This window comes from Lathamus discolor, chromosome Z (genome assembly GCF_037157495.1).
Source record: "Lathamus discolor isolate bLatDis1 chromosome Z, bLatDis1.hap1, whole genome shotgun sequence".
NCBI classification, from domain to species: Eukaryota; Metazoa; Chordata; class Aves; order Psittaciformes; family Psittacidae; genus Lathamus; species Lathamus discolor.
Genome location: NC_088909.1, coordinates 13,078,384 through 13,099,396, shown reverse-complemented (window position 1 = coordinate 13,099,396; position 21,013 = coordinate 13,078,384). Strand labels below are relative to the sequence as shown.

Genomic DNA, 21,013 nt, shown 5'->3' with positions numbered 1-21,013 from the left:
TGTTTTCAAGAGTATTTACTAGTTTTTCTTTCCATCATTTGGCACAAATCCAAGGCACATTAGAAATTCAGATTAACTCATAAATTATTATAAAAATAAACACAAGACCCTCATATCTCCAAATGTCCACATGTGCACTTATTGCCCATTTATGTCTTGAATTAAAAAGTTACTTTAAAAAAAAATGACCAGTATGTCTTCCAGCTTTGTACTTTGCCAGGCAGTTTACTAATAGCACAGTTAAAAGAAATGGAGTTATTCGTACAAAATAGTTGCTGAAATAAAATGCAAGCAGGATGTAATGAGTCAAGGATAAAAAACACTGCACTTAAGAAACCTGGCTTGTGCTATTTACACGTTTTCCTACCATAACTGAAACAGTAGAAAATTAAGTTCAGATCTAAGCAGCCATCTCATAGTTACTTGTGGGCTTTCAGTTCTTCAGTTATCGCCTCTAGGAATGGGACAGTATTTGCCCTATTCTAACAAATTCTTACTGATGCGAGAAGTACGTTTCATAACTGAATTCCAGCTCTGGAGCAGTCCAGAGCAGGCTCTAAACCAGTTTTATCTGCAGATGTTGCCAGGTTCAGAACCATGAATATTTATTTGTGCATTTTTGCATGACTTCCTTTAGCAGGAGAGGGGGGGAACCAAAACACAACTGCTCTCTAGTATATGAAAGGGGCCTACAAGTATGCCAGAGAGGGACTCTTCATCAGGGAGTGTAGCGATATGACAAGGGGAAATGGGTTTAAACTTAAAACGGGAAGTTCAGGTCAGATATAAGGAAGAAGTTCCTTACTGTGAGGGTGGTGAGGCACTGGAATGGGTTGCCCTAAGAAGTGGTAAATGCTCCATCCTCAAGCAGTGTTGAAGGCCAGGTTGGACAGAGCCTTGGGCAACATGGTCTGGGGTGACCATAGCAGTAGGGATGGAACTAGATGATCTTAAGGCGCTTTCCAACCCAAACCACTCTATGATTCTATGTGTCATTACACACACTTGCCTCTGCCTCATTTTTTTGATGAGGCTGTGAGCATCAAGTCCAGAGTTCAGCTTTGTCAAGGGCTCTCTGCTTCTTCCCTTGGATCCTGCATAAGAACTGGATCTTGCAGATCAATACAGGGCGCATCACAAAGCAATGAGCAAGCATTACTCCCCTTCTCTTTAACAGCATGTATAAATTTCTAACACAGTGCCACAGATGTTATGGACTGTTGTTTTCCCAGCTACTGAGATATACAGAAATATATACTCTTACAGTTTGTAACATACAATAAAAATAGAGACATTTCAATTACCTCTGGCAATAAATACCTAGTTATCCAATATATCTTTATATATAAATATATATGTATTTATATATATTTATCCAGTGTAATGATAAAGACTGAAAATGCAAAAAATTATTCAAAGACTTTTAAAAAGAAAGTGGGGGCTGAAAAATACAATACAGGGTTTCATTTGGGTTTACTTGTTACACAGAATTTTTTAATAAGTGCTAAGTAGAATAGGAAACTAATTTTGCTGTCTCCACCTCAGTACATCCCTGTTTGTTGAGATCAGTAACAATCTGGCTGTTTAGTTACACCTCCAACATAAGTCCAGAGGATTCAGCCTTCCAAAGTGCTAGGAGCATTCTGTTACTGCACAGGAGTCATCCTGGATTCTGTCTTGAAGGCAGGCTTGCAAGTGTCAATCAATACTTGGGTGTACAGTGAAGGGTTACTGAAATTGCCACAGCCTCAGCTTTTGACATCAAATTCATACTTAGTCATCAATATTCTGAAAGCAAGTCATCACAGCAGTCCTTTGACTGTGAAAAACTTGGATTTCCAGGGCTTGATAAACTATTATCCCCGACATTCTTTGCTGAAAGTGGCATATTAACAGTGTGTCTCCAGTGTGTTAGTTTACTCCTGTGAGAAACTTCTATCACATCGTCATGTTTCACAAACTCACCACTGCATCCTGTGCCAATAATCTTCACTTCACTCTGGTCCAGCGTTTGAACAGATTTTAACTTGGCTTTATCAAAGCTTTTGATAGCTAACTGTGAGGACAGGAAAACGGTACGTTACAAGCATTGCCTGCTTTCTTCATTACAAAGACATAAAATGAATATAGTGTTTCTTGACTACAATTATCACATTAATTACATGGTATTCTTTACACTGAGAGCACAGACAAGGATTAAAAATAGTGTACTTTGTCAGACAGGAATTATATTCAGTCTACATATGAGAAAAAAAGAAGAGGCAAACGTGCCCCAGGCTATACACAGCAGTACCACAAGTGAAAAGATAACAAAGGCTTTCCAAAACTTTATTTTCACTGCTCTGTCCCAAATACCATCCTAACTCTTCTAAGCACATTATGTAACACAAGTCTCAAGATACTTGAAATTAACAGCCATTTCTTTTACCATTAAGAAACATGTAAGTACTAATATAAGTAATAATACAGACAGGCTCCAGCAGGCACTGCTGAAGGCAAAGGCAAGAGCTCTCTGCTTCCTGATCTAACCTGTCAGAGAAGGTGTCGTGGTTCAAGCCCAGCCAGCAACCCAGAACCATGCAGACGCTCACTCACTCCCCTCCCCCTCCTCCCTTCACTCCTGGAGGAATGGGGAGGAAGTACCCCCACCCTCCCACCCCCCCTAAAGACTCCTTTTGGTCATTCCAACTATTATTATGTTCCATTTCCCCATCTAATTCTGAGTTTTCAGAGTGAGTGGCTCTCCTCAATTACTGGCCCCTCTGCAAAAGTTACAACCAAGAAAAAAACCAAAACAGAATCCAAGCATGCTCATAACAGATTTTCTAAGATCAGAAGCAAAGAAATTAATTATAATACCCGTTTACTGAAATAATGCTAACAACAGCCCTCAGAAGCTGTAGAGTTTTTCAAGCCTTGGTATAAGCTAGACTTTTCTAACCATGACACAGAAAACAAGACAGAGATGAAGCCTGCAGTAAGAGGCTTAAGAGGTTTAAAAGTAAGAATAAGGTGTTTAAGAGGTGTTACAGAAGCACCAATGAAGTTTAAACAATGACAAAACATTAGTAAGTTAGCAAAGAGGTCAGAACTTTTGGGATTCCACCAGCAACCATTACTAAAAAAAAAAAAAAACCACTTTCCTGTTACATGTATCTATATTAACAGCAGGCAAACCAATCAGATTTGCTATGTTATACAAATAGTTCAAGCAAGTATTTCCACTTACCTGATGCAATAACTCATAGTCAAAATTAGGGACACTTTTATCTCTTGTTATTGTTCTCCGTAATTGTTTTGCTCTAAAAAAAATATTTTAAAGAAATTAAATTCAACCATATTAACTCTTTCCAAAGTCTCTGCCACAGAAAATCCAGAAGGTGGCACTACCTCCCCAGAGAAAGGCTGCTTGCTGGCGGCACAACCTCAGAATGACAGCCTACTAGTATTTCCTGTCTTTTATCATAGAATATACATTAATGTTTAGAAGATCATAGGTAAGACCCAACCGCTGAGTAAAGGACCAAGATAATATTTTTAAAGCATTCTGCTTTGAAATTCTTAATTCATAGTTCACCAAGTATTACTAGAAAACTGATTTTCAGTACAGTTGCCAGTATTCCTTTGCTGGCCAGCTTTTCCCTTCTGCTGCACAGCACATCAGTGGTGTTGATCACCAATAATCATGTCATACTACAACATCTGCCTGGTGATATGACTGTGCACACCTCGGAGGTTAACATGTACCATCAAATCAGTCGTATGTAGTGTGTAATAATGCCTGACCCACTTTGGGTCTTTTTAAACCATTTTATTTCTTGTTTGCTTGTGAGAAACAGTAAAAGACATTTCTGAGGAAGCTGCTATGCTTACTTGTTAAATCTGTTAATTGACTGGACCAGTTGAAGTTGTCTGCTTATGGGATCATCAGCTTTCTCACATGGCTTAGAATTCACTAGGGGTTTAAAAGAACAGGCAGCTAAAATTACAATGGAGTCACACTTGAGAATTAAAAAACATAGTTCTGAAAAGGGGTTCTACTGACATGAGAATTAAAATTTTATAGTAAAACTGTATAATAGTAATAACCCAAATCAGAGTCACAATTTATCTTTGGAAATTTTAAAGGTTGCAGGAGTAAGCATCCTCCATCACATTAGCATGACTGGCCATGCTTCTGATGAGACTGTATAATTCTGGACCTTGAGGCCCTTCATTCCAATTTTCACAAACCTGAATTAACACACAGGTGCTATACCAGCTCTGCACCAGTATTACCTACTCATGTCTTCTACTTTTCTTTTAGAACTATTCTTTTAATATTTGAAAGAACTGTTATCAATCTTGGGCATCAGCATACTGTGATTAATTTTGGGTTTGTACTGAGGAAGCATCACAGTCTTTCATAGGGAGCAGGCAAGACTTATTTCCAGAAGCCTAACTGAAACTCATGGATGCTGAAATGGGTGCTCCTGCTCATCTTCCCCAATTCTTACTTCTACAGCCTTACTGTCATCCTTCCACAGCTTTGGTGGCAGCTGTTTCTCATTGTCTAGCTCAGCATGAAACCTGTTACACCCTTTGCCCCAGGTTAGTGAACTGCACCTGCTTGAAAATTCATCTGAAAAACTGAGCCAGCTAAGGAAAGTAGTGCATAAGCAAGACCAAAAGTGAGGGCAAAAATGAAGAGGTGAGGATGGATGATGATTAACACCACCTCTTTCAAATGGCAGTAAGCCACTGCATCAGCTCAGATGTACTGTCAAACAGTACTGTGTGTCTCAGTGTATCTGCTTAGGCTGTACTATATCCTGCTGTTTACTGAAAGTTATTAACTAACCATGCTTAATAGTTTAAGCTTTGAAGCTCTTATTTCTGTCCCATACTATGGGGATACTAACTAATGGAAGAGTCACTCCCTAACCTGTTTTAGAGACAATTACTTTTTTTGTTTACCTTGCACTGAAATGTACAATTATATATTTTATATAAATTACATAAAATTTAATATATTAATATAATCTCAAATGTGCCATGTTTTTTCACCTTTAAATGCTTTTGTACATAAAATTCCCCCCATGCACAAAAAAGTGACTGAGTTTGTAGCAATGTCATGAATATAATAAACATATACTGCATTTACAGTATTTTAGGTGCTACCTGTGACAAATGTGCAAAAGACTTGACTATCCTTTAATTATATATAAGTCAATTATACAAAATACTTGGTGGAGTCACACATGAATTCCTAAATCCCTTTTTATTCATACCAGTGGAAATATGACATGTACCTTTTTTTCTTATCTTCATAGAAGCATGCTGCTCACACTCCTTTTCTCTCTCTGCTGATGTAGGTACATAGCTTGGCGCTGTTTCCAGCAACTTGATGATATTTGAATTCTTAATTTTAAAAGTTTCCATTTTCACCATTATTAAAGAAAAAGAAAAAGGATTATAGTCTACGCAGAGTGTGTTAATTAACTGCTGCTTAAAAGAATGTAATGCACACAAAAAAACCTCATTATAAATACAATTCAATTGTATCATTTTGAGTAGGGACAAGCTGCACTGTACTGGAGTGATGATTTTGTAGTCTTGACCTATTATTTTAAACTGCATTATTTATGGTTAAGCATATTTTAGTTTAGACGATAACACACACACTAAAACTGATTCAGTACAGAATTTTGTAGCCCTTAGGCTACATCTCAGAGGCTATTTCAGCATGTAAAGATAGGGACCATGCATCAAATCATTAAAAGAGTGAAATAATTCTTCATATTTTAGTATTACATATTATTCTGTTAATAAAGGGAAGGTCAGAGTTATCAAAGACAGGATGAAAGGTATCAAAAGTCATGAAGGGCAAAACACAGTGGATGGAACAAGGAAGACTGCTCTCAGTGTAACTGATTAGCTTCAGATGTTCATTTTCCTACACTCAACATTTCTTCTGCCATTTCTGCCACTACCAGTACATATTTTAATGTCCTTTTCATTCATGTATGTGCTTTCACAGATTCACCCCTTTTGTGTAGGATAACTTATTTTAGAAACACAACAGGTTTTATGTACCACAGGTACTGTATTGTACATTGTACAATGAACAGACATCTTATTCTTTGTATCATGCATAACTGTTAAGTATAGAAGTCTTGGCAAATACTGTTGTGACAAGCACTTATAACTGCACATGGAATTTTAGAGAAATTTAATGTCAGACATGATCTTTCTGCACTCACCGGCTCAGCGCAGTCTGCAGGGGTGCAGTTCCTTTCGTTCCTGATGTGCGTCATTGCACCATTCTGAAGTAGCAAGTCTACCAAGGCTTCATTCTTCCCTATCACAGCCTCGTGCAGTGCTGTATTTCCTTTGGCATTAGAAAGGTTAACAGAAGCTCCGTGCTGGACAGCAAGGCGAAATTGAAGTTATAAAGACAGAACAGCACAAAATGGAGATAGCACATGATTATTCTGGTTTCCCCTCCTTTTCAATGTATGAATGAGAACAGTGCAACAGAGGCCTTGTGGCTGTACAGGAACCCAGAAATCATGTGCTAGCAATCAACACTTCAATAATAAGCCACCTGATACTATTTTCTCCTTTCTCATAGCCACAATTTTATGGATCAGCTCGTTTCATTTTGGTATGTTTACATATTCCAAGTTTAAGAGATACTAAAAAAAAAAAAAAAATGAAATTACAAAACCCACAACCCCCCAGTGTGACAGAATCATCAGCAAGAAAACTTAACACCTGCCACAAAAAAAAGTTTCCACAAAAAAAGCTCACTGTACAACAGTAGAGTAATATTTATCTAATAAAGAACAATGAAGAAAGGGATTGAAAGCAGTGAGGTAACAGATACTCTAATTTTTTTCCCAAGTAGCTGTGACAGAGAAAGACATAACTAAAAATACTGTTCCTGAGTGCTGGATAAGTATCACATGAGAAATATTATTCTGAACATTCTGTTTTCAGTGATCTTACCTGCAACAACAAGGCAGTAGTCTCATACTGACCATTCAAGCATGCGTAAATTAAAGGAGTGTTTCCATATATATCCTTTTTATTTTGTTTAGCATTATAATCCATCAGACACTTTACCACCTATTGACAGAAATAACAACCTTTTAAGATACCAGCCAAACATAATCATGTAGCGAAAGACCTCCTCTAGAATGAAAAGAGATGGAAGAAAAAAGGATGGAGAAGTCTAATCTTTGCCAAACAGGTAATAACCACAAGCATCTCTTTCTATCATACTCATTTTCACATTCTACCACGCACTTTTAAAGCAAACACAAACACAACTGAAAAGCCAGAAAATAAACCTGGAAATACGTGAAAACCATACATAACCAGTAACTTCACAAAACATGAAAACCAAACCACCACAGCAACAGTGTCCTTTCACCCTTTCCTTACCAGAACTCATCAGAAGGAATTGTGCTGTAAATACCCCACAAACTAACCTTCATTAACCTACAAGTGTTTTTTTTTCTTCTTCTCACTTCCCTAGTGCTTTGTCTCCCTACATCTTTCTTTTTTTCCCCTCTTGCAGTTCTCAGCTCCCTATTTTTAAACCCCTGATTTTCCACTTTTCTGCACACTCTCAATTTGCCTGTCTCCATCTACTTCTTTCTAGATCGTTTTTCCCCTTGTTTACTCTCCCTCCTGTGTTAATATCCTTGCCTCACTAGCTCGTACTGCTTCTTCAATGCTCATGCTTCCCTGACTCAAAGTGAGGGATGAGGTTGTCTTCCACCCTGGAAGTTCCACTTGGCTCATAATCTGCTTAAATGAGTTGAAGACACTGAAAATATTGTGGCTACTGAAGATACCAAGTTGCACACATAACCTCCTCCAACAGAAGGTACAGACAGGGAACACATAGGAAGATCCAGCTACACAAAGTATTTTTAAAATGTTTGGTGTACAACAGTAGCTACATTTCACTGTTACTGTTTCAATCATGTTGATGATTTCACAAAATAGCTTTTTCTTGGTGGTTAAGTGTTAAATAACTGGCATTTGTGAAGAGGCTCAGTTACCTGCACGTGACCCTTCTGGCAGGCTAGATGAAGAGGAACTGCATGTTTTGCGTTCTTGGCACTGATACTAGCTCCATGTTTCAGTAAGAGAGAGACAAGTTCAGAGTGTCCATGAAGTGCAGCCATGTGCAATGGTGTAAAACCATCTTCATTGGAAACATTTACTCCAAGTCCATTAGCAGAGATCTTTGAAAACTTCTGTTGAGGGAAATAGACACCAGAACTAAAAAATTAATTATGCTACTCTCTGCTGACTAAAAAGCAGCCAAATACCTGCTAAGTATATACCAAAGAGGAAAACGGACATTACAAGAACTTCTACTACAGAGCGTAATTTGAGACCTTCAGGAAAAGAGTCAGTAAACCAGAGCAGCTTGGTAGCATTTTTCAACAAAACAATGAGATTTATTTTTATCTCATTTCTTCCAACATGACAGCTTCATATAGAGAAAGTCCAAGCAAATAAGGGGTACTGTATTTATTCAAAGTTGGACAAACCTTAATTACAGCAATCCAGATATTCTGAAAGCAAACTGCAAAGTTTTTTCACCCCATTAGATATTGAGCAATCTTTGAATGTTTCCCGTATTCAAAATTTTCTACCCTTCAATTAAAAAGAAAACCATTTCATTACATCAGATGAACTGTTTCAGATCAATATATATTCCCTTTCTTTTCAGGCAGAGATACAGAGGTTTAAGGCAGTATGAATGCTACTTCCCTAGAGTTAGAAGTTATATTACAAGAACATAATTTATTCTTTTTACAGAATGAATATTCTAACCTTTTGTACTGGCCCACATTTTGAGCACTGGCACAACGGATGGCAGAATTCTGGTTTTGATGTACTGGCTGTGTCATCCTCATCTTCTAAGTCTTCTTCCACCCATTCCAAGAGATAACGTACCTAGCATAAAAAGCAAGTCCTCCTTTAGAGAGTCCAAAGGTTCCATGTCCTCATAAATTTGCCTATGTAGACAAGTAAGATTTCACAAACATACACTTATGAATATCTCAGGGAGACTATAGAGCTACCTCCTGGCATCAACTGCCCACAGGCCAAATTAAAAGATCAAATGTTATTGTTGACAAAGCAGCTACAAATTTCAGCATATACAGTAGTGAAATACATTAGAAATGACTTCCTGGCTACCTAATCAAGACTTCAGTGTTTGCTTATTCTCAAACTCTCCCAATCCTTTTAGCTCAGATGATTTGTGCCAGCTCATATCAATGCAAATTTTGTCTCATCTTTTGCTTTACAGAACTTAAGATGTGGCAAGGGTGATGACATTTAACCCACACCCAAAACTAAGCAGGGGCACTGACTTTTCTCAGGTCTGTCAATTCCCAGGTGCTTGACAGTTTCCCTTTTTCTCCAATATACAATGCCTCATTTTTGAGGAAAGAGACTCTTCAATGTAGACAGTCTTAGGACTCAGAGCATTCATGTGCAATTTGTAAACAGTGGCGCTTACTGATGTTAATTTTATATTCAACGCAGCAAAAAAAAAAAAAAGCTGTTTAAGAAATACATTTTTACCCTGAAATTCATTAATCACCGATAAGCAAAAGTAATTTTAGAATCAGCAGCAACTGTATTAAAGTCTCCATGATCACACTATCTGGCAATGTTACACCTGACATCTATCTAGTGTATTATTCTGAATTTGTAGTATGACCAGTGAGACAAGTCTTTCAGAAACTCAAGACAAAGTGAGAATTAAATTGGTCTCATAATGCAAGGGACAGTACATTAACAGTCACCTTTTCCTAGGTACATGGAAAGGGCTAACATCATGGCACTCAAAAACCAAGGCAGGAGAAAGATCAGCGTGCTTGTGTGTGGAGGCAAGACCTCTCACAGCTCCTGCAGATCTTCTGGGAAGGTATTACTCAAAACATTCTTCACTTATTATTGACAATTTCCTCAATTTCAATGAGGTAAACTGGAATTCAGTAATACCCAACAGCCACCCTAAGACTCACCATTTCCAGATCTCCATCAGCAACTGCTCTCAGGAGTTTTTGCACCTATGTATTAAGAAAACAATTTATTTGCTTTGTTAGTATTTATATTAAGCTGCACACAGGAAACCTTGTGTCCTCTACTAACCTCCCTAAGCTCATGTGGTAGCATTACTGCTCGCTCATTTCATATTTGTTGATAAAGTTTTAAAGGAAAAACCTTCTTCCTTTATGAAGTACAAAAGCCATGCAAGGCCTGTGGTCATCTGATAATCTGACTCAGTTAAACAGTACTTACCTGAATACAGGACATGTAGTCCACACATAAACAAAGCCATGTAAGCTGATATATATTACTATACCACTTCAGCAGCAGCTGACCATGCATTTCTGTTGTGAACCTAACATTAAAAATCCCCAGTCAAGACAAATTTCTATCCTGATGAATGCTAGTACTGTTCGGGCTCTTCCTGAGCTACTATGTGCTACCAGAAGTACAAAAGATGCAGATTTTATTTTAGTATTTGAGAAACAACAGTTTAAGATAAAAAAGATGCTTTCCAATTGTTTCCAATCTGCAGATTACTGTTTTATTCCTATGTTAAAAACCCAAACATTTACAAATCTAACTTGACTCTAAGTATGAAATCTGCTTTCTTAAAATCTGAAAAGATACAAATATCAAAGGGTATGCATTAGCACAAACCAGGTCACTTCAAATCAGAGAGTTAATCCAGTGGACCAGCACTAGACCAATAAAGTATGTGTATGCTCAGGCCACATAATGCCTGAGCACAACTACTGGGTGTAAGTATTCTCCTGTTTATGAGCTCTGCAGGGGGGAAAGAGGCAAGTGGGAGGAAGAAGAGATGGAAGGTGCTCTGCAATGCAGAGATGCCATTCCCCTGATCCCTCTGACTGCTTTTGAAAGCAGGAGAATGAGATGTACTTGTCTTCCTGCTTCTCTGATTCTCTACTCTCACATGAAGGAGCTGAGATCTAACCTGACAGAAAGGGGATAGGTGTCAGCAAGTGGGCAGGGAGACTTACTCAGCCTCTGCAGATTTGTTGTGGTTTAAGCCCAGCTGGTAACTCAGAACCACACAGCTGCTTGCTCACTCCCCCCCTTCTTCTTCTCCCCGCTCCCGGAGGGATGGGGAGGAGAATCAAAAGAATGTAACTCCCACTGGCTGAGGTAAGAACAGTCCAGTAACTAAGGTATAACACAAACCACTGTTGCTACCACCAGTAATAATAATAAGGGAAATAAGAAAGGAAGAGAACACAACCGCTCACCACCCGCTGACCGATATCCAGCCCAACCCTAGCAACGATCTGGCCCTTCTGGGTAACTGCCCCCAGTTTATATACTGGGCATGACATGCTGTGGTATGGAATACCTCTTTGGTTAGTTTGGGTCAGGTGTCCTGTCTCTGCTTCCTCCTGACTTCCCCTCCTCCCTGGCAGAGCATGAAACTCAAAAAGTCCTTGGTCAGAGTAATCATTACTTAGCAGCAACTAAAAACATGGGCGCTATCAGCGTTGCTCCCAGGCTGAAAGTCAAAACCACAGCACTGCACCAGCTACTAAGAAGGAGAAAAATGACTGCTACTGCTGAACCCAGGACAAGACTGTTGAAGAATCAGCTAATAAGCTTTGTGAAAGTCTGATTCAGAACTACAGCAAATTATTTTAGTACTGTGCTAGAATCACCAAAGATGCTGCTGTGTAAACAAAGCTGTTTCAATATCAAGAAACATCCTGCAAGCTGAAGACGTCATGGAGCAACAGTTACATTTCAGTCTTTATCTACAAATTACTATCTTGCTGTGACAGCAGCGTATGGCAAAGCAAACTAGGAAGGAGACTGAAAGGAAGTTCTGTTTTACTGGTCTGATCTGTTTCTTCAGGGTTTTAGCAAAACGACAGAGCATCCAGAGCTGAAAGATCAGAGACTAGATTAAATCTTTTTTTTTTTTTCCAGGAAAGCTTCTAATTTTTACTTTATTATTATTTTCCAATACAAGGTAAAGCTCCTTGAAGTGATACACTAGGCACTCAAAGAAGAATTCCTCTTTGCTAACTTTGAATGCCTAAAAGTTAGCCCTCTTACCTAGGTCAGTCTTTTGAACTTCTAACTACAGAACAAAATGCAGTCACCAAATGACACTGAAGTGCAACTCAGGTCAAACTAAGCATGTCTGAGATTAATTCCTCTCTGGAGCTGCTGATTTCTCTTCACTAAGGAGGTAAAGTAGTTGTCTGAAGTTAGGACAATTGTCTTTCAGACATCTGAAGTTAGGTGGGCTGAATCCTAATCTAAATCTAAAATGGACTATATATACTAGGGAGGCCTCTGCTCCTTGTATGTCTCCCCTAATCATATTGGATAATGTCAATGGAGATTGTAAAGGTCTTGATGATTTTCAGGAGCCAGTTTTATCACATACAAGATGCTGAACAGTAACAGCAAGTGACCCACAAGCTCTGATGGTTTCTTTCCAAAAATAGCAACTTCCTTATAGTTCTAAAAACTGCCGCAGGCCCTAGGAGTGGAGAAGCATACATCTGTTATTCAGCTTATAGATAATTTATTAAGAGTACTTGGAGCAAAATGTCTGCTACATGCATTTCCCCATCTTTTCAGTTTGCTTTCTCACTCCTCCATGGAATATAAGTGCCTTCCTTTAAATGTAAAAATAGATGAAATGAATCTACTCTAGTTCACTTGCATGCTCAGTTTTCCTGTTGTTGAAATTGTGCAGGGAGTTTAGTTCTAACAGAGGATGTTCCATATTTACATGCTTGGCTCCTTTACTCTCTCTAAGTTGTAAACAAGCCACGTACAAGACTTATATCACAACAGAAAGGAACTAAAGCTGGATTATAGGAGAAGGGCATTAACACCAAGAATCTAAGGTGTAAGCTGCTTGTAATCTTTTCCCCTGGTTTGAATTACAGTCTTAATGCTTGGGTGTGATAAATTTGTTCCTTTAAGGAAAAATAAGCCCTCAAGTGAAAATAGACAAATCTATGAATTTATGAAACTAAATCTATAAGGTGAACTTTTATGCATATTATACCTTATTTAGAGTACTTGACTTTGTACAAACAGGGAGGAGCAGTCCTGCACTGAGGCCGTCAGAGTAACTGATAATGAAGTGTGAAATATTATTGTCCAGTCAAACTCTACATCTTTGAGCATCTTAACCATTTTTAGAAAGCAGAAACTTTTGGCGAGAGAACAAGTTTTTACTAGCAGGAATAGGAAAAATTTTAATGTAGCGGTGATACAGAGAGAAACAAAAATACTAAGGAGGTCAATTTTGACAAAAATTGAACAGGAGAACTGGAAAAAAAAAATGAAGAGAGAAGCATCAGAAGGAGTGGTGATATGACAGTCTTAGGAGGGGATAAATGGAAAGTAGAGTTCCGAGGTTTCACATGAAAAAAATCCACATAATGACATCTTGTCTGGTGTGGATAAAGCAAAATCAGCAACAACATATGTACACGATATTTAATACATAGTGTGTACTACTTCACATGTTACAAAATGGATTTCCTATGTCTAGTTTGAAAGACTGTCCTTACATTCTAGTTTGTTAAGTTGTTTGCCAGTATGTCTGCAATAGTCTCTTTCCCTGACAGATTTTTAAGTTAACAAAGGCATTCAACTTCTGGACAGAACAGCAAGGTCCTTGGGGCACTGACTGCCATTATAAGTTTACAAACTTCGACAAATTCAGTTATGTACACAGTTATGCAGTTAACTACAGTAAATCTGAACAACTACTCCAAATATGCTTTCAGTTTTCCCCCAGAAATAACCAGCAAAGCAGATGAGACCATGTAAGTGTTTAGATACTCAGATGACAAACACCTGAGGGTAGCAGTTTCTAATTTTCCAAAACAGACAGAAGGCTATTCTTGAAGAAGCAGTTTAAAAGAGTGCTCCAAAATATCACTCTTCCAGCTCCTTCTCTTTGCTTATTGTCAGAACTTACACCTTAGTCTTACCTCTTTATAACTGTTTTTCACTTCTTCTTGTCTTGTATCAGCTGATGCTGATGACAGGCTTGAGACAGATGATCCTCTGCTGAAAGTTTCTGTTGACCGCTGAGGAGACCTAAGTGGTGACTTAAAGTTGGAAAAAAAACCCAAACAAACAAAACCCCACACAAAAGGTTATTTATCAAATTAAGCAGGTTAAACAACAGCAAAAAGTTTAGCAACTTGCATTCATTGTTACCTCAGAAGCACTCTGTCCTCTTTCCAATGTTAGAGAATTTAATTCCATCAATGACAAAATCTGCATAAAAATATTAATAAAGAGAACCAATGTAATTCCACTTAAAGAAGAATCTACTGGCCAAAACACAAATTAGCCAATAACCTAATATTAGTAACAGATTATGACTGATCAGATTAAAAGTGCCATTTACAAGTTTAGGTTCCATACCACATGCTGTATTCCTGCTCTTAGATTTAAAATGTGACCAGTCTTCCTTACAGTGAAACATATATTTTACTTTTAATAACACCAGAACACAAAATCCTATTAGTATGTAAGCATCTAAATCTCCACAGAACTGCATCAGAAGGAAGTTGGGCTAGAAGGATAAAGAGCAATACCTTGGAATTTAATGCACACTGTAGGGAAGTCTCTTTCATCCGATTTTGAATTTCTGGATTTGCCCCATTTTGCAAAAGCACTTCTATGATCCCTTGATAGCCCCAGCGAGCAGCTATATGGAGAGGAGTATCTCCCTTTTCATTACCAATATCTAGTCTACAGGACTGCACATCATAGTAGACTAAAGCTTTGACGCACTGGAAAAAGAAGGAGAGTTATCGATAAATCACAGTATTGTCTCTCAATTCACATAACATGCAATCCTAAAAAGGCTTTTTTCATTGCTGTTCATATAAGCCATTGGCTGAAATGCAAGCTTTTACAGTTCAGTGTCATTAAACAAAGAGGTAAATAAATCAGCTACATTTACACACTACTATCTTTTATGCAAATGAGTAATAAAAATTGCTATGAACTACTGAATAATGTCCTAATTTACAGTGTAAACAATTTTTATTTACTATTTTTAATATGCAAGTTTAGTGCAAATTTGCATCACAGTTTAGCTCTGTTCCATTAGAATGCCCACTTAGTTTGTTAGAAAACAATTACTTACATCCTCATGACCATAAGTGCAGGCTAAATGAAGTGGAGTATTTCCATTATTGTCCTGAACATCAGTACTTGCCTTATAGTGCAACAAGAGAAGCTTTAAGGAAAAATAAAAGTAGACATTTAAGTAAATAAAATATTAATGGACAAACAATTGCTGGTCTGTAGCTTCCGTTAGGGTTCTAGCATGATGAAGCACTTCATGAAAACTAGCTATGTCCCTCCTGTTTCAGACACTACACTCTCAGCGTTACAGTACTGGTTTTGCCCTACCCTAGGAACCAAATAAAACTGCTTCTTAAATATTTAGAGTTGTCACTGAAAACAGGAATCACTTACTGCAGCAAACACTGCAATACATATACTACATGATAAATTTATCCTATATTTTAAAAGCCTATAGAATTGATGACAGCTTAATTTCAATTATGCTAACTGAAGAATCTCACATATATAAAATTCAAGTATATAATACTTAATGTAGTTACACATGCTATCATAATGTGTATTCACAATGTGAAGTAATTTAATTTATTCCAATGATTGCAATGGTTCTTCTGCCTTAAAAGCAGAGATGTTAGTAGGCTCTCCATCTGAACTATGTATTAGAGATTTGTGTTAGTAAAATGCACGAATTATCAGATACGCACAGCTGTCAATTGCTTGGTTGTCACAAATGGCTGAAAACCTTGTAATATAGGGAAAAAAAAATACCATGCCAACTACAATGATAAAAGACCATCAATTCTACAGCATGCGTGGTTCTGCTAAAAGTTTCCCAGAAGATGTAGGTGACAGCAGCAGCAGAAGAGCTTAATAAGAGTCATATAGTTATTATTTAGGTTAAGCATTTCTTCTTATTTCTAATTAAGCCTTTTGGTGCTTACTGTAACATTTTGATATCCCTTCTGACAGGCAAGGTGAAGTGGAGTTGAACCATGGTAATCTGTAGCATTGACAACGGCTCCTTTGGCTACTAGAAAATCCACTAATGATGTTTGCCCTTGAAAAATATGCAAACATTAAAACAAAGTAGTAAACAAGAACATTACTACTTTTAGAATTCAAATGTGAACTATAAACCAAGATATCCTGCCTTTCTGTATAGTATGTTTACATATACCATAAATTCACTTCCTTGGTATTTGGGGGTTCTGTTGCAGATTATCAAGGTCAAAACTCTGCAAAAAGAACCTCCAGCTAAAAGCAAGCTATGCTTTATCTTACAAGTTGGAAAAGAAGATAAAATAAAGCCATATCACACAAAGCACTCTCCTATTGGGATTCAAGATAATAATAAGAAAGAAAATTATTTATTAAAAAAAAAAACACTAAGAAAATTAACACATCTTTTAATAAATGTAAGATTAATGGCATAATGAACAATACAAGACAGGAAGTGGTACAGATCTACCATACATAGCCAGATGCAGGAGAGAAAAAAGATCCATTTATCAATCTCCCAGTTCTTTGAAACAAGTCTGGTTTCTGATGACACTTTTTTTTTTTTACAGCTAAATAAAGAGCTACTGTGGTAACTGCTACGGCAAAGGTAAGCAGCCAGCAAACAAACAAACACTAACTTAACCATAAGAAACTTAGTCTGAAAGAATATACAGTAAGTTCAGTCTGTGCCAAGATACCAGTCTCCATAGCGAATAAGCAGAAAACAATTTAATGCGATATTCACTATTTAATGCAAAGTTAGAAAACATGCTATCACAAAGATATGGAACAATAAGGAGCAGAAAACACTAGTGAAGATGACCAACAATACTCACCACAAATAGCAGCTATATGAAGTGGTGTATATCCCCTGTCATCTCGAGAAAATGGAGTGATAATGGAAGGATCATTGAGTTTCCTTTAAAACACAATGGTTTAAAAGCAGCCCAGTTACCTATGCAGCAGTGGTAAGGCAGAGAGAGAGAAACTACCGAAACTCCGATTTTAGAAATTTTATCCTTTATCCTTATCCTTTTACACTGGCAAATTGTCTTAACAGAGAGTTCCAAATTTTGTTCTGAAATGCAGTTTTGTCCAAGATGTGTAAACTAGGTTCAAGAGGAGAAACATTTTTACACCACATTTACAGAAGGACATAGAGCCTCCATCACAAAATTGATGGTTCCCAGGCATTCAGTATTTTCCTAGTCTTTCTTCTGCCTCTTCAAAGCACACAAACATACACCCTCTACTCTATCCTGAAGTGCTACCAACTTCCTCTATAACCAAGAACAGCATACATTTAAAAGTAAATCTCAGACTGAGGCTTTTGCATAGCTTTTGTGTATCTGTGGAAAAAAAAAAAAAGGTGAAAAAAGTGAGAAGTGCTTACCCAGACACTAGCTTCTCACATTTGTCACAGTAACAGAGTGGATGACACATTTTTTGTACAGTGTCCTTATCACTGTCACCTTGACTTAGTAATCGCTCCACTTCCTCTTGATTACCTGAAGCAATATGCTATGAAAATCCATGAGGAGAAAGAGAATGAGGAACCAATATGAAAAAAATTTCCCTTTAAGGAAAAATAAACACAAAAAACCCACACACACATTAAAAAAAAAAAAACACCAAAAAACCCCACAGAAAAAACAGAGTAATTTACTGAAGCACAAAATGAAAGGAACCGATTATAAAAGACATGTATTCAAGCATTAGAAAGCACAAATGAACAATGCCACAGCACAAACCCCTCTAATGGGCATTCAGTATTAAAAAGAATCTGTTCTTGGCTTACTTCACTTTCTATAAAAAATTAAAACTATTTCTATTGTTCTCTTTACACTCAGTCACGAAATTGAGTTCCCTCTGTGCAAAAACATTTCTATAAAATTAGCAAGTCTCTAGCCATAAGCTGTGAACACATAATTAGAAGCTCTGCTTTGAGTCCTTGTAGAGGCAAAATTCTTTTAGAATAATGCAAGACTATATATAATATGAAGTAGCTGTCAGGTGACCACATTTAGCTTATTTCAGAAATCTTTTAATTTCAAGTACTAAAAGCTGTGAGAGAGAACCTGACAGTAACATCACATCTGTGCATTAAATGGGCCCATCAATAACAACAGCAAGTAACATTTCATCTTCATTTGCTCCATATTTTGTGTAACATGCTGAATTCTGTAATATTAACTTGGTAACATTTTGGCACAGAAATCCACTACATTCAAAACACATTTTTATCATCTCTGAAAACACACTTCACAGTACTAATGTAATTAACACTGCATTATATTTCAGAAAATCACAGAAAGGAAGGGATATAAATACATACTTATTCTGCCATAAAAGTTACTAACCTTAAACAAGCAGTCTATTGGAGCAGCAGACATCTGCGACAACAAGTTCATCCTTTGTCTTAAGAGCAGCTTGTCACATAGTCTTTCAGATTCCTGAAAATAAAACATTCAGGTTGATTATCCACATACTCATTTACAGGCAAAAGTTAAGTACCTTAACAGTCAAATTAACTTAAAAAAAAAAAAAAAAAAAGAAACACTGTATTTACCACTTACAAATTATGAGATGCATGCAAAACCTAAATCAGTTTCACATTAGGATTTTGAGACTTAAACTGCACACCTGCTGTTCAAAGAAATAAGCAGATGTTCATCAGAATATTTATTTCTTTACTTGAGCATTAATAAAATTATGACTGCACCAGGTAAGAAAGAATGTGGCAAAACAAGAAAAGACAAAAAAGACAACAAGAAGTAAAAGAGGTGCAATGAAGCTTTCTTATAAGGAGAAATTAGGATTCTTCACTCCGGAAAAAATTCAGCTGTGCTACAGTGGTCTAGGGAAAAAAAAAAAAAAAAACACAAAACAAAACACAGAAAGTCCAAACAAAACATGCAAAGAATGAGTATTTGCTATTTCTCAAGAGATAAGAACTAGGGTGCCCAACAAAAGCATCACACATTAGGTCTGGGAAGGGAGTAAGGAAAAGAGAAAAGAAAAACATTCTCTTGTTGTGGAACTCATGTCTACCGGATGCTGCAAAAAATCAGAAGTATAAATGGACTCAAAGAGGCACTAGACAAATTCACATAAGACACAGAGTGATGCCTATGACAAAAACAAAGCAGATACAACTCTCACCCGAAGACCCCACTGAACTCTCTGCCTGCTAGGAAATAAAAGACTGCAGAAGGTGAAGAATTATTCTGCTGTGGACTCATTCACAGAGTGTTTCTCACTGGTCACTTCTTGACAATCAGAGATTGAACTAAGACGACACGTAACTCTACTCTCACAGCAGTACTTCCCACTTCCCGAGAAATCCGAAGAGTTCAGAAGGCACCAAAGAACACAAACATTTCCAAAACCAGGTGAAAATTCGTGTGAGTAAGAATCTGAAATTGCAACATCGAGCCTCACATGAAATAAAATAATAAAGAAAATACTTTCTAAGAAAGTAGATAGAAACACTTGCAGGTTGTTGATTCTGATCAAGCAGTCCTTAGGGTTGGCAGTGAACATAATTTCTATAGATGTTAGTTCTGGATAACAACTATTTCCCTACAAATGGAAAGCATGCATCAAACTGAAGACCACATGTGTCAGATAAACTTTAATGGTTTAGGATCCAGGCTATAACTTCTGCAGTAGAGACCAGATGGAAATGAGTAAAAAAAAGTCCAACTCTGCTCTCAATTTTCATAAGTCAGCATGAAGCTTAAGAAACTAGTAAACTGCAAATAAAGATGATCACTTGAACACCAAAAATAAAGAGCCGAAATTTTCTAGGAATTAGATCACTTAAGCTTGAAAATCAACACAGATGCCTCTCAAAAAGCTGACTAAAAGATCCTTCATTGTATAGAAAATGATGTCATTAAAAACATGTTTATGAAGTCTAGAGATAAAAGATTACATCGGTATACTTCACAGTCAGTTGTTTGTATTCAGATACCCAAAGATAACAATCTTCTCAAACCCAAGTACTTTAGCTAAAGATACCCAAGCATATCTTTTCAGAATTACAAGACATGTAACACTAGTCTCGTTGGATAAATTCTTCAGTGTGATAAGCAGTAAATTCCCTAAAAAGTATTTGATCAAAAATTGTAACTAGACAAAAAAATGTTAAAGCCTTACTGCTGATATAAGTTTCTGAAGTCTAATTGGAATTTCTAATAGGAATGCTCACAGACAGCTTTATAGTTGCACTACAAAGAAACTAAGTAACCACTAGCAAGACCTACTGCAGTTTTTGCACTGTTTCTTCCTCTGTATCTTTTACAAAAGAACTGGAATAATTATTTCTGTCACTTGAGACAGCAGTCCTTATGTAGAGGTATTATCTGTTCTATAAATGAGAAAAAAGAGGCCCTCCCAGGTGAAACTGTGCATCTCTAAAATTAAATGAAAATTAAATAAGAACCATGTATTGGCTGAAGTATTAAGCAAGTTTGGGCCTTCAATGATAAAACTTGCTTGAGCTCCAGTTCCAGCAATTAAAAATCCCCATGCTTTGAGTGGAACTTTCAGGCATTTTAAATATATATCATCTAGAAATGCACATCAAAACATTAATGGTCTTTTTGTCTGACACTGCTCTCCATACTAAAGAAATTAAATATTTATACCTATGAAAGTGCACCTGTATAATGGTCTGTCTAAGGTGATTTTCACAGATTACAACTGATGACTTGGGGAAATTATCTCCACACATCCATCCCCCCCCCCCCCGCCCCAGGCAAACACTTTATTAGCCTCAGTTTGTGCTCAAGTCTTCCTTTCCCATTTTCTCCCAGCTTCCCAGTTCCTCCATACCAACTTCATTGCCACCTAC

At 37.2% G+C, this 21,013-nt stretch overlaps 1 protein-coding gene across 8 annotated transcripts in view; it reads right to left on the bottom strand.

Moving 5' to 3' along the window:
- The window catches only part of ANKRD27 (ankyrin repeat domain 27), a 53,959-nt gene continuing 32,946 nt past the window's right edge, over positions 1–21,013 (bottom strand). For 7 of the 8 annotated variants that reach the window (XM_065663679.1, XM_065663682.1, XM_065663681.1 and 4 more), the window contains 17 exons: positions 18,516–18,608; positions 17,549–17,676; positions 16,992–17,074; positions 16,098–16,213; positions 15,215–15,307; positions 14,658–14,855; positions 14,275–14,334; positions 14,043–14,162; positions 10,044–10,088; positions 8,839–8,961; positions 8,055–8,252; positions 6,991–7,110; positions 6,243–6,404; positions 5,292–5,400; positions 3,874–3,955; positions 3,230–3,302; positions 1–2,056 (listed from right to left, as the gene is read on the bottom strand). In XM_065663679.1, the coding sequence (XP_065519751.1) occupies positions 1,781–2,056; positions 3,230–3,302; positions 3,874–3,955; positions 5,292–5,400; positions 6,243–6,404; positions 6,991–7,110; positions 8,055–8,252; positions 8,839–8,961; positions 10,044–10,088; positions 14,043–14,162; positions 14,275–14,334; positions 14,658–14,855; positions 15,215–15,307; positions 16,098–16,213; positions 16,992–17,074; positions 17,549–17,676; positions 18,516–18,608 (2,079 nt within the window). In that variant the 3' untranslated portion in view covers positions 1–1,780. Of the gene's footprint in view, positions 2,057–3,229; positions 3,303–3,873; positions 3,956–5,291; positions 5,401–6,242; positions 6,678–6,990; positions 7,111–8,054; positions 8,253–8,838; positions 8,962–10,043; positions 10,089–14,042; positions 14,163–14,274; positions 14,335–14,657; positions 14,856–15,214; positions 15,308–16,097; positions 16,214–16,991; positions 17,075–17,548; positions 17,677–18,515; positions 18,609–21,013 lie in introns of those variants that run through there. The other variant, XM_065663683.1, reaches the window with a different exon arrangement.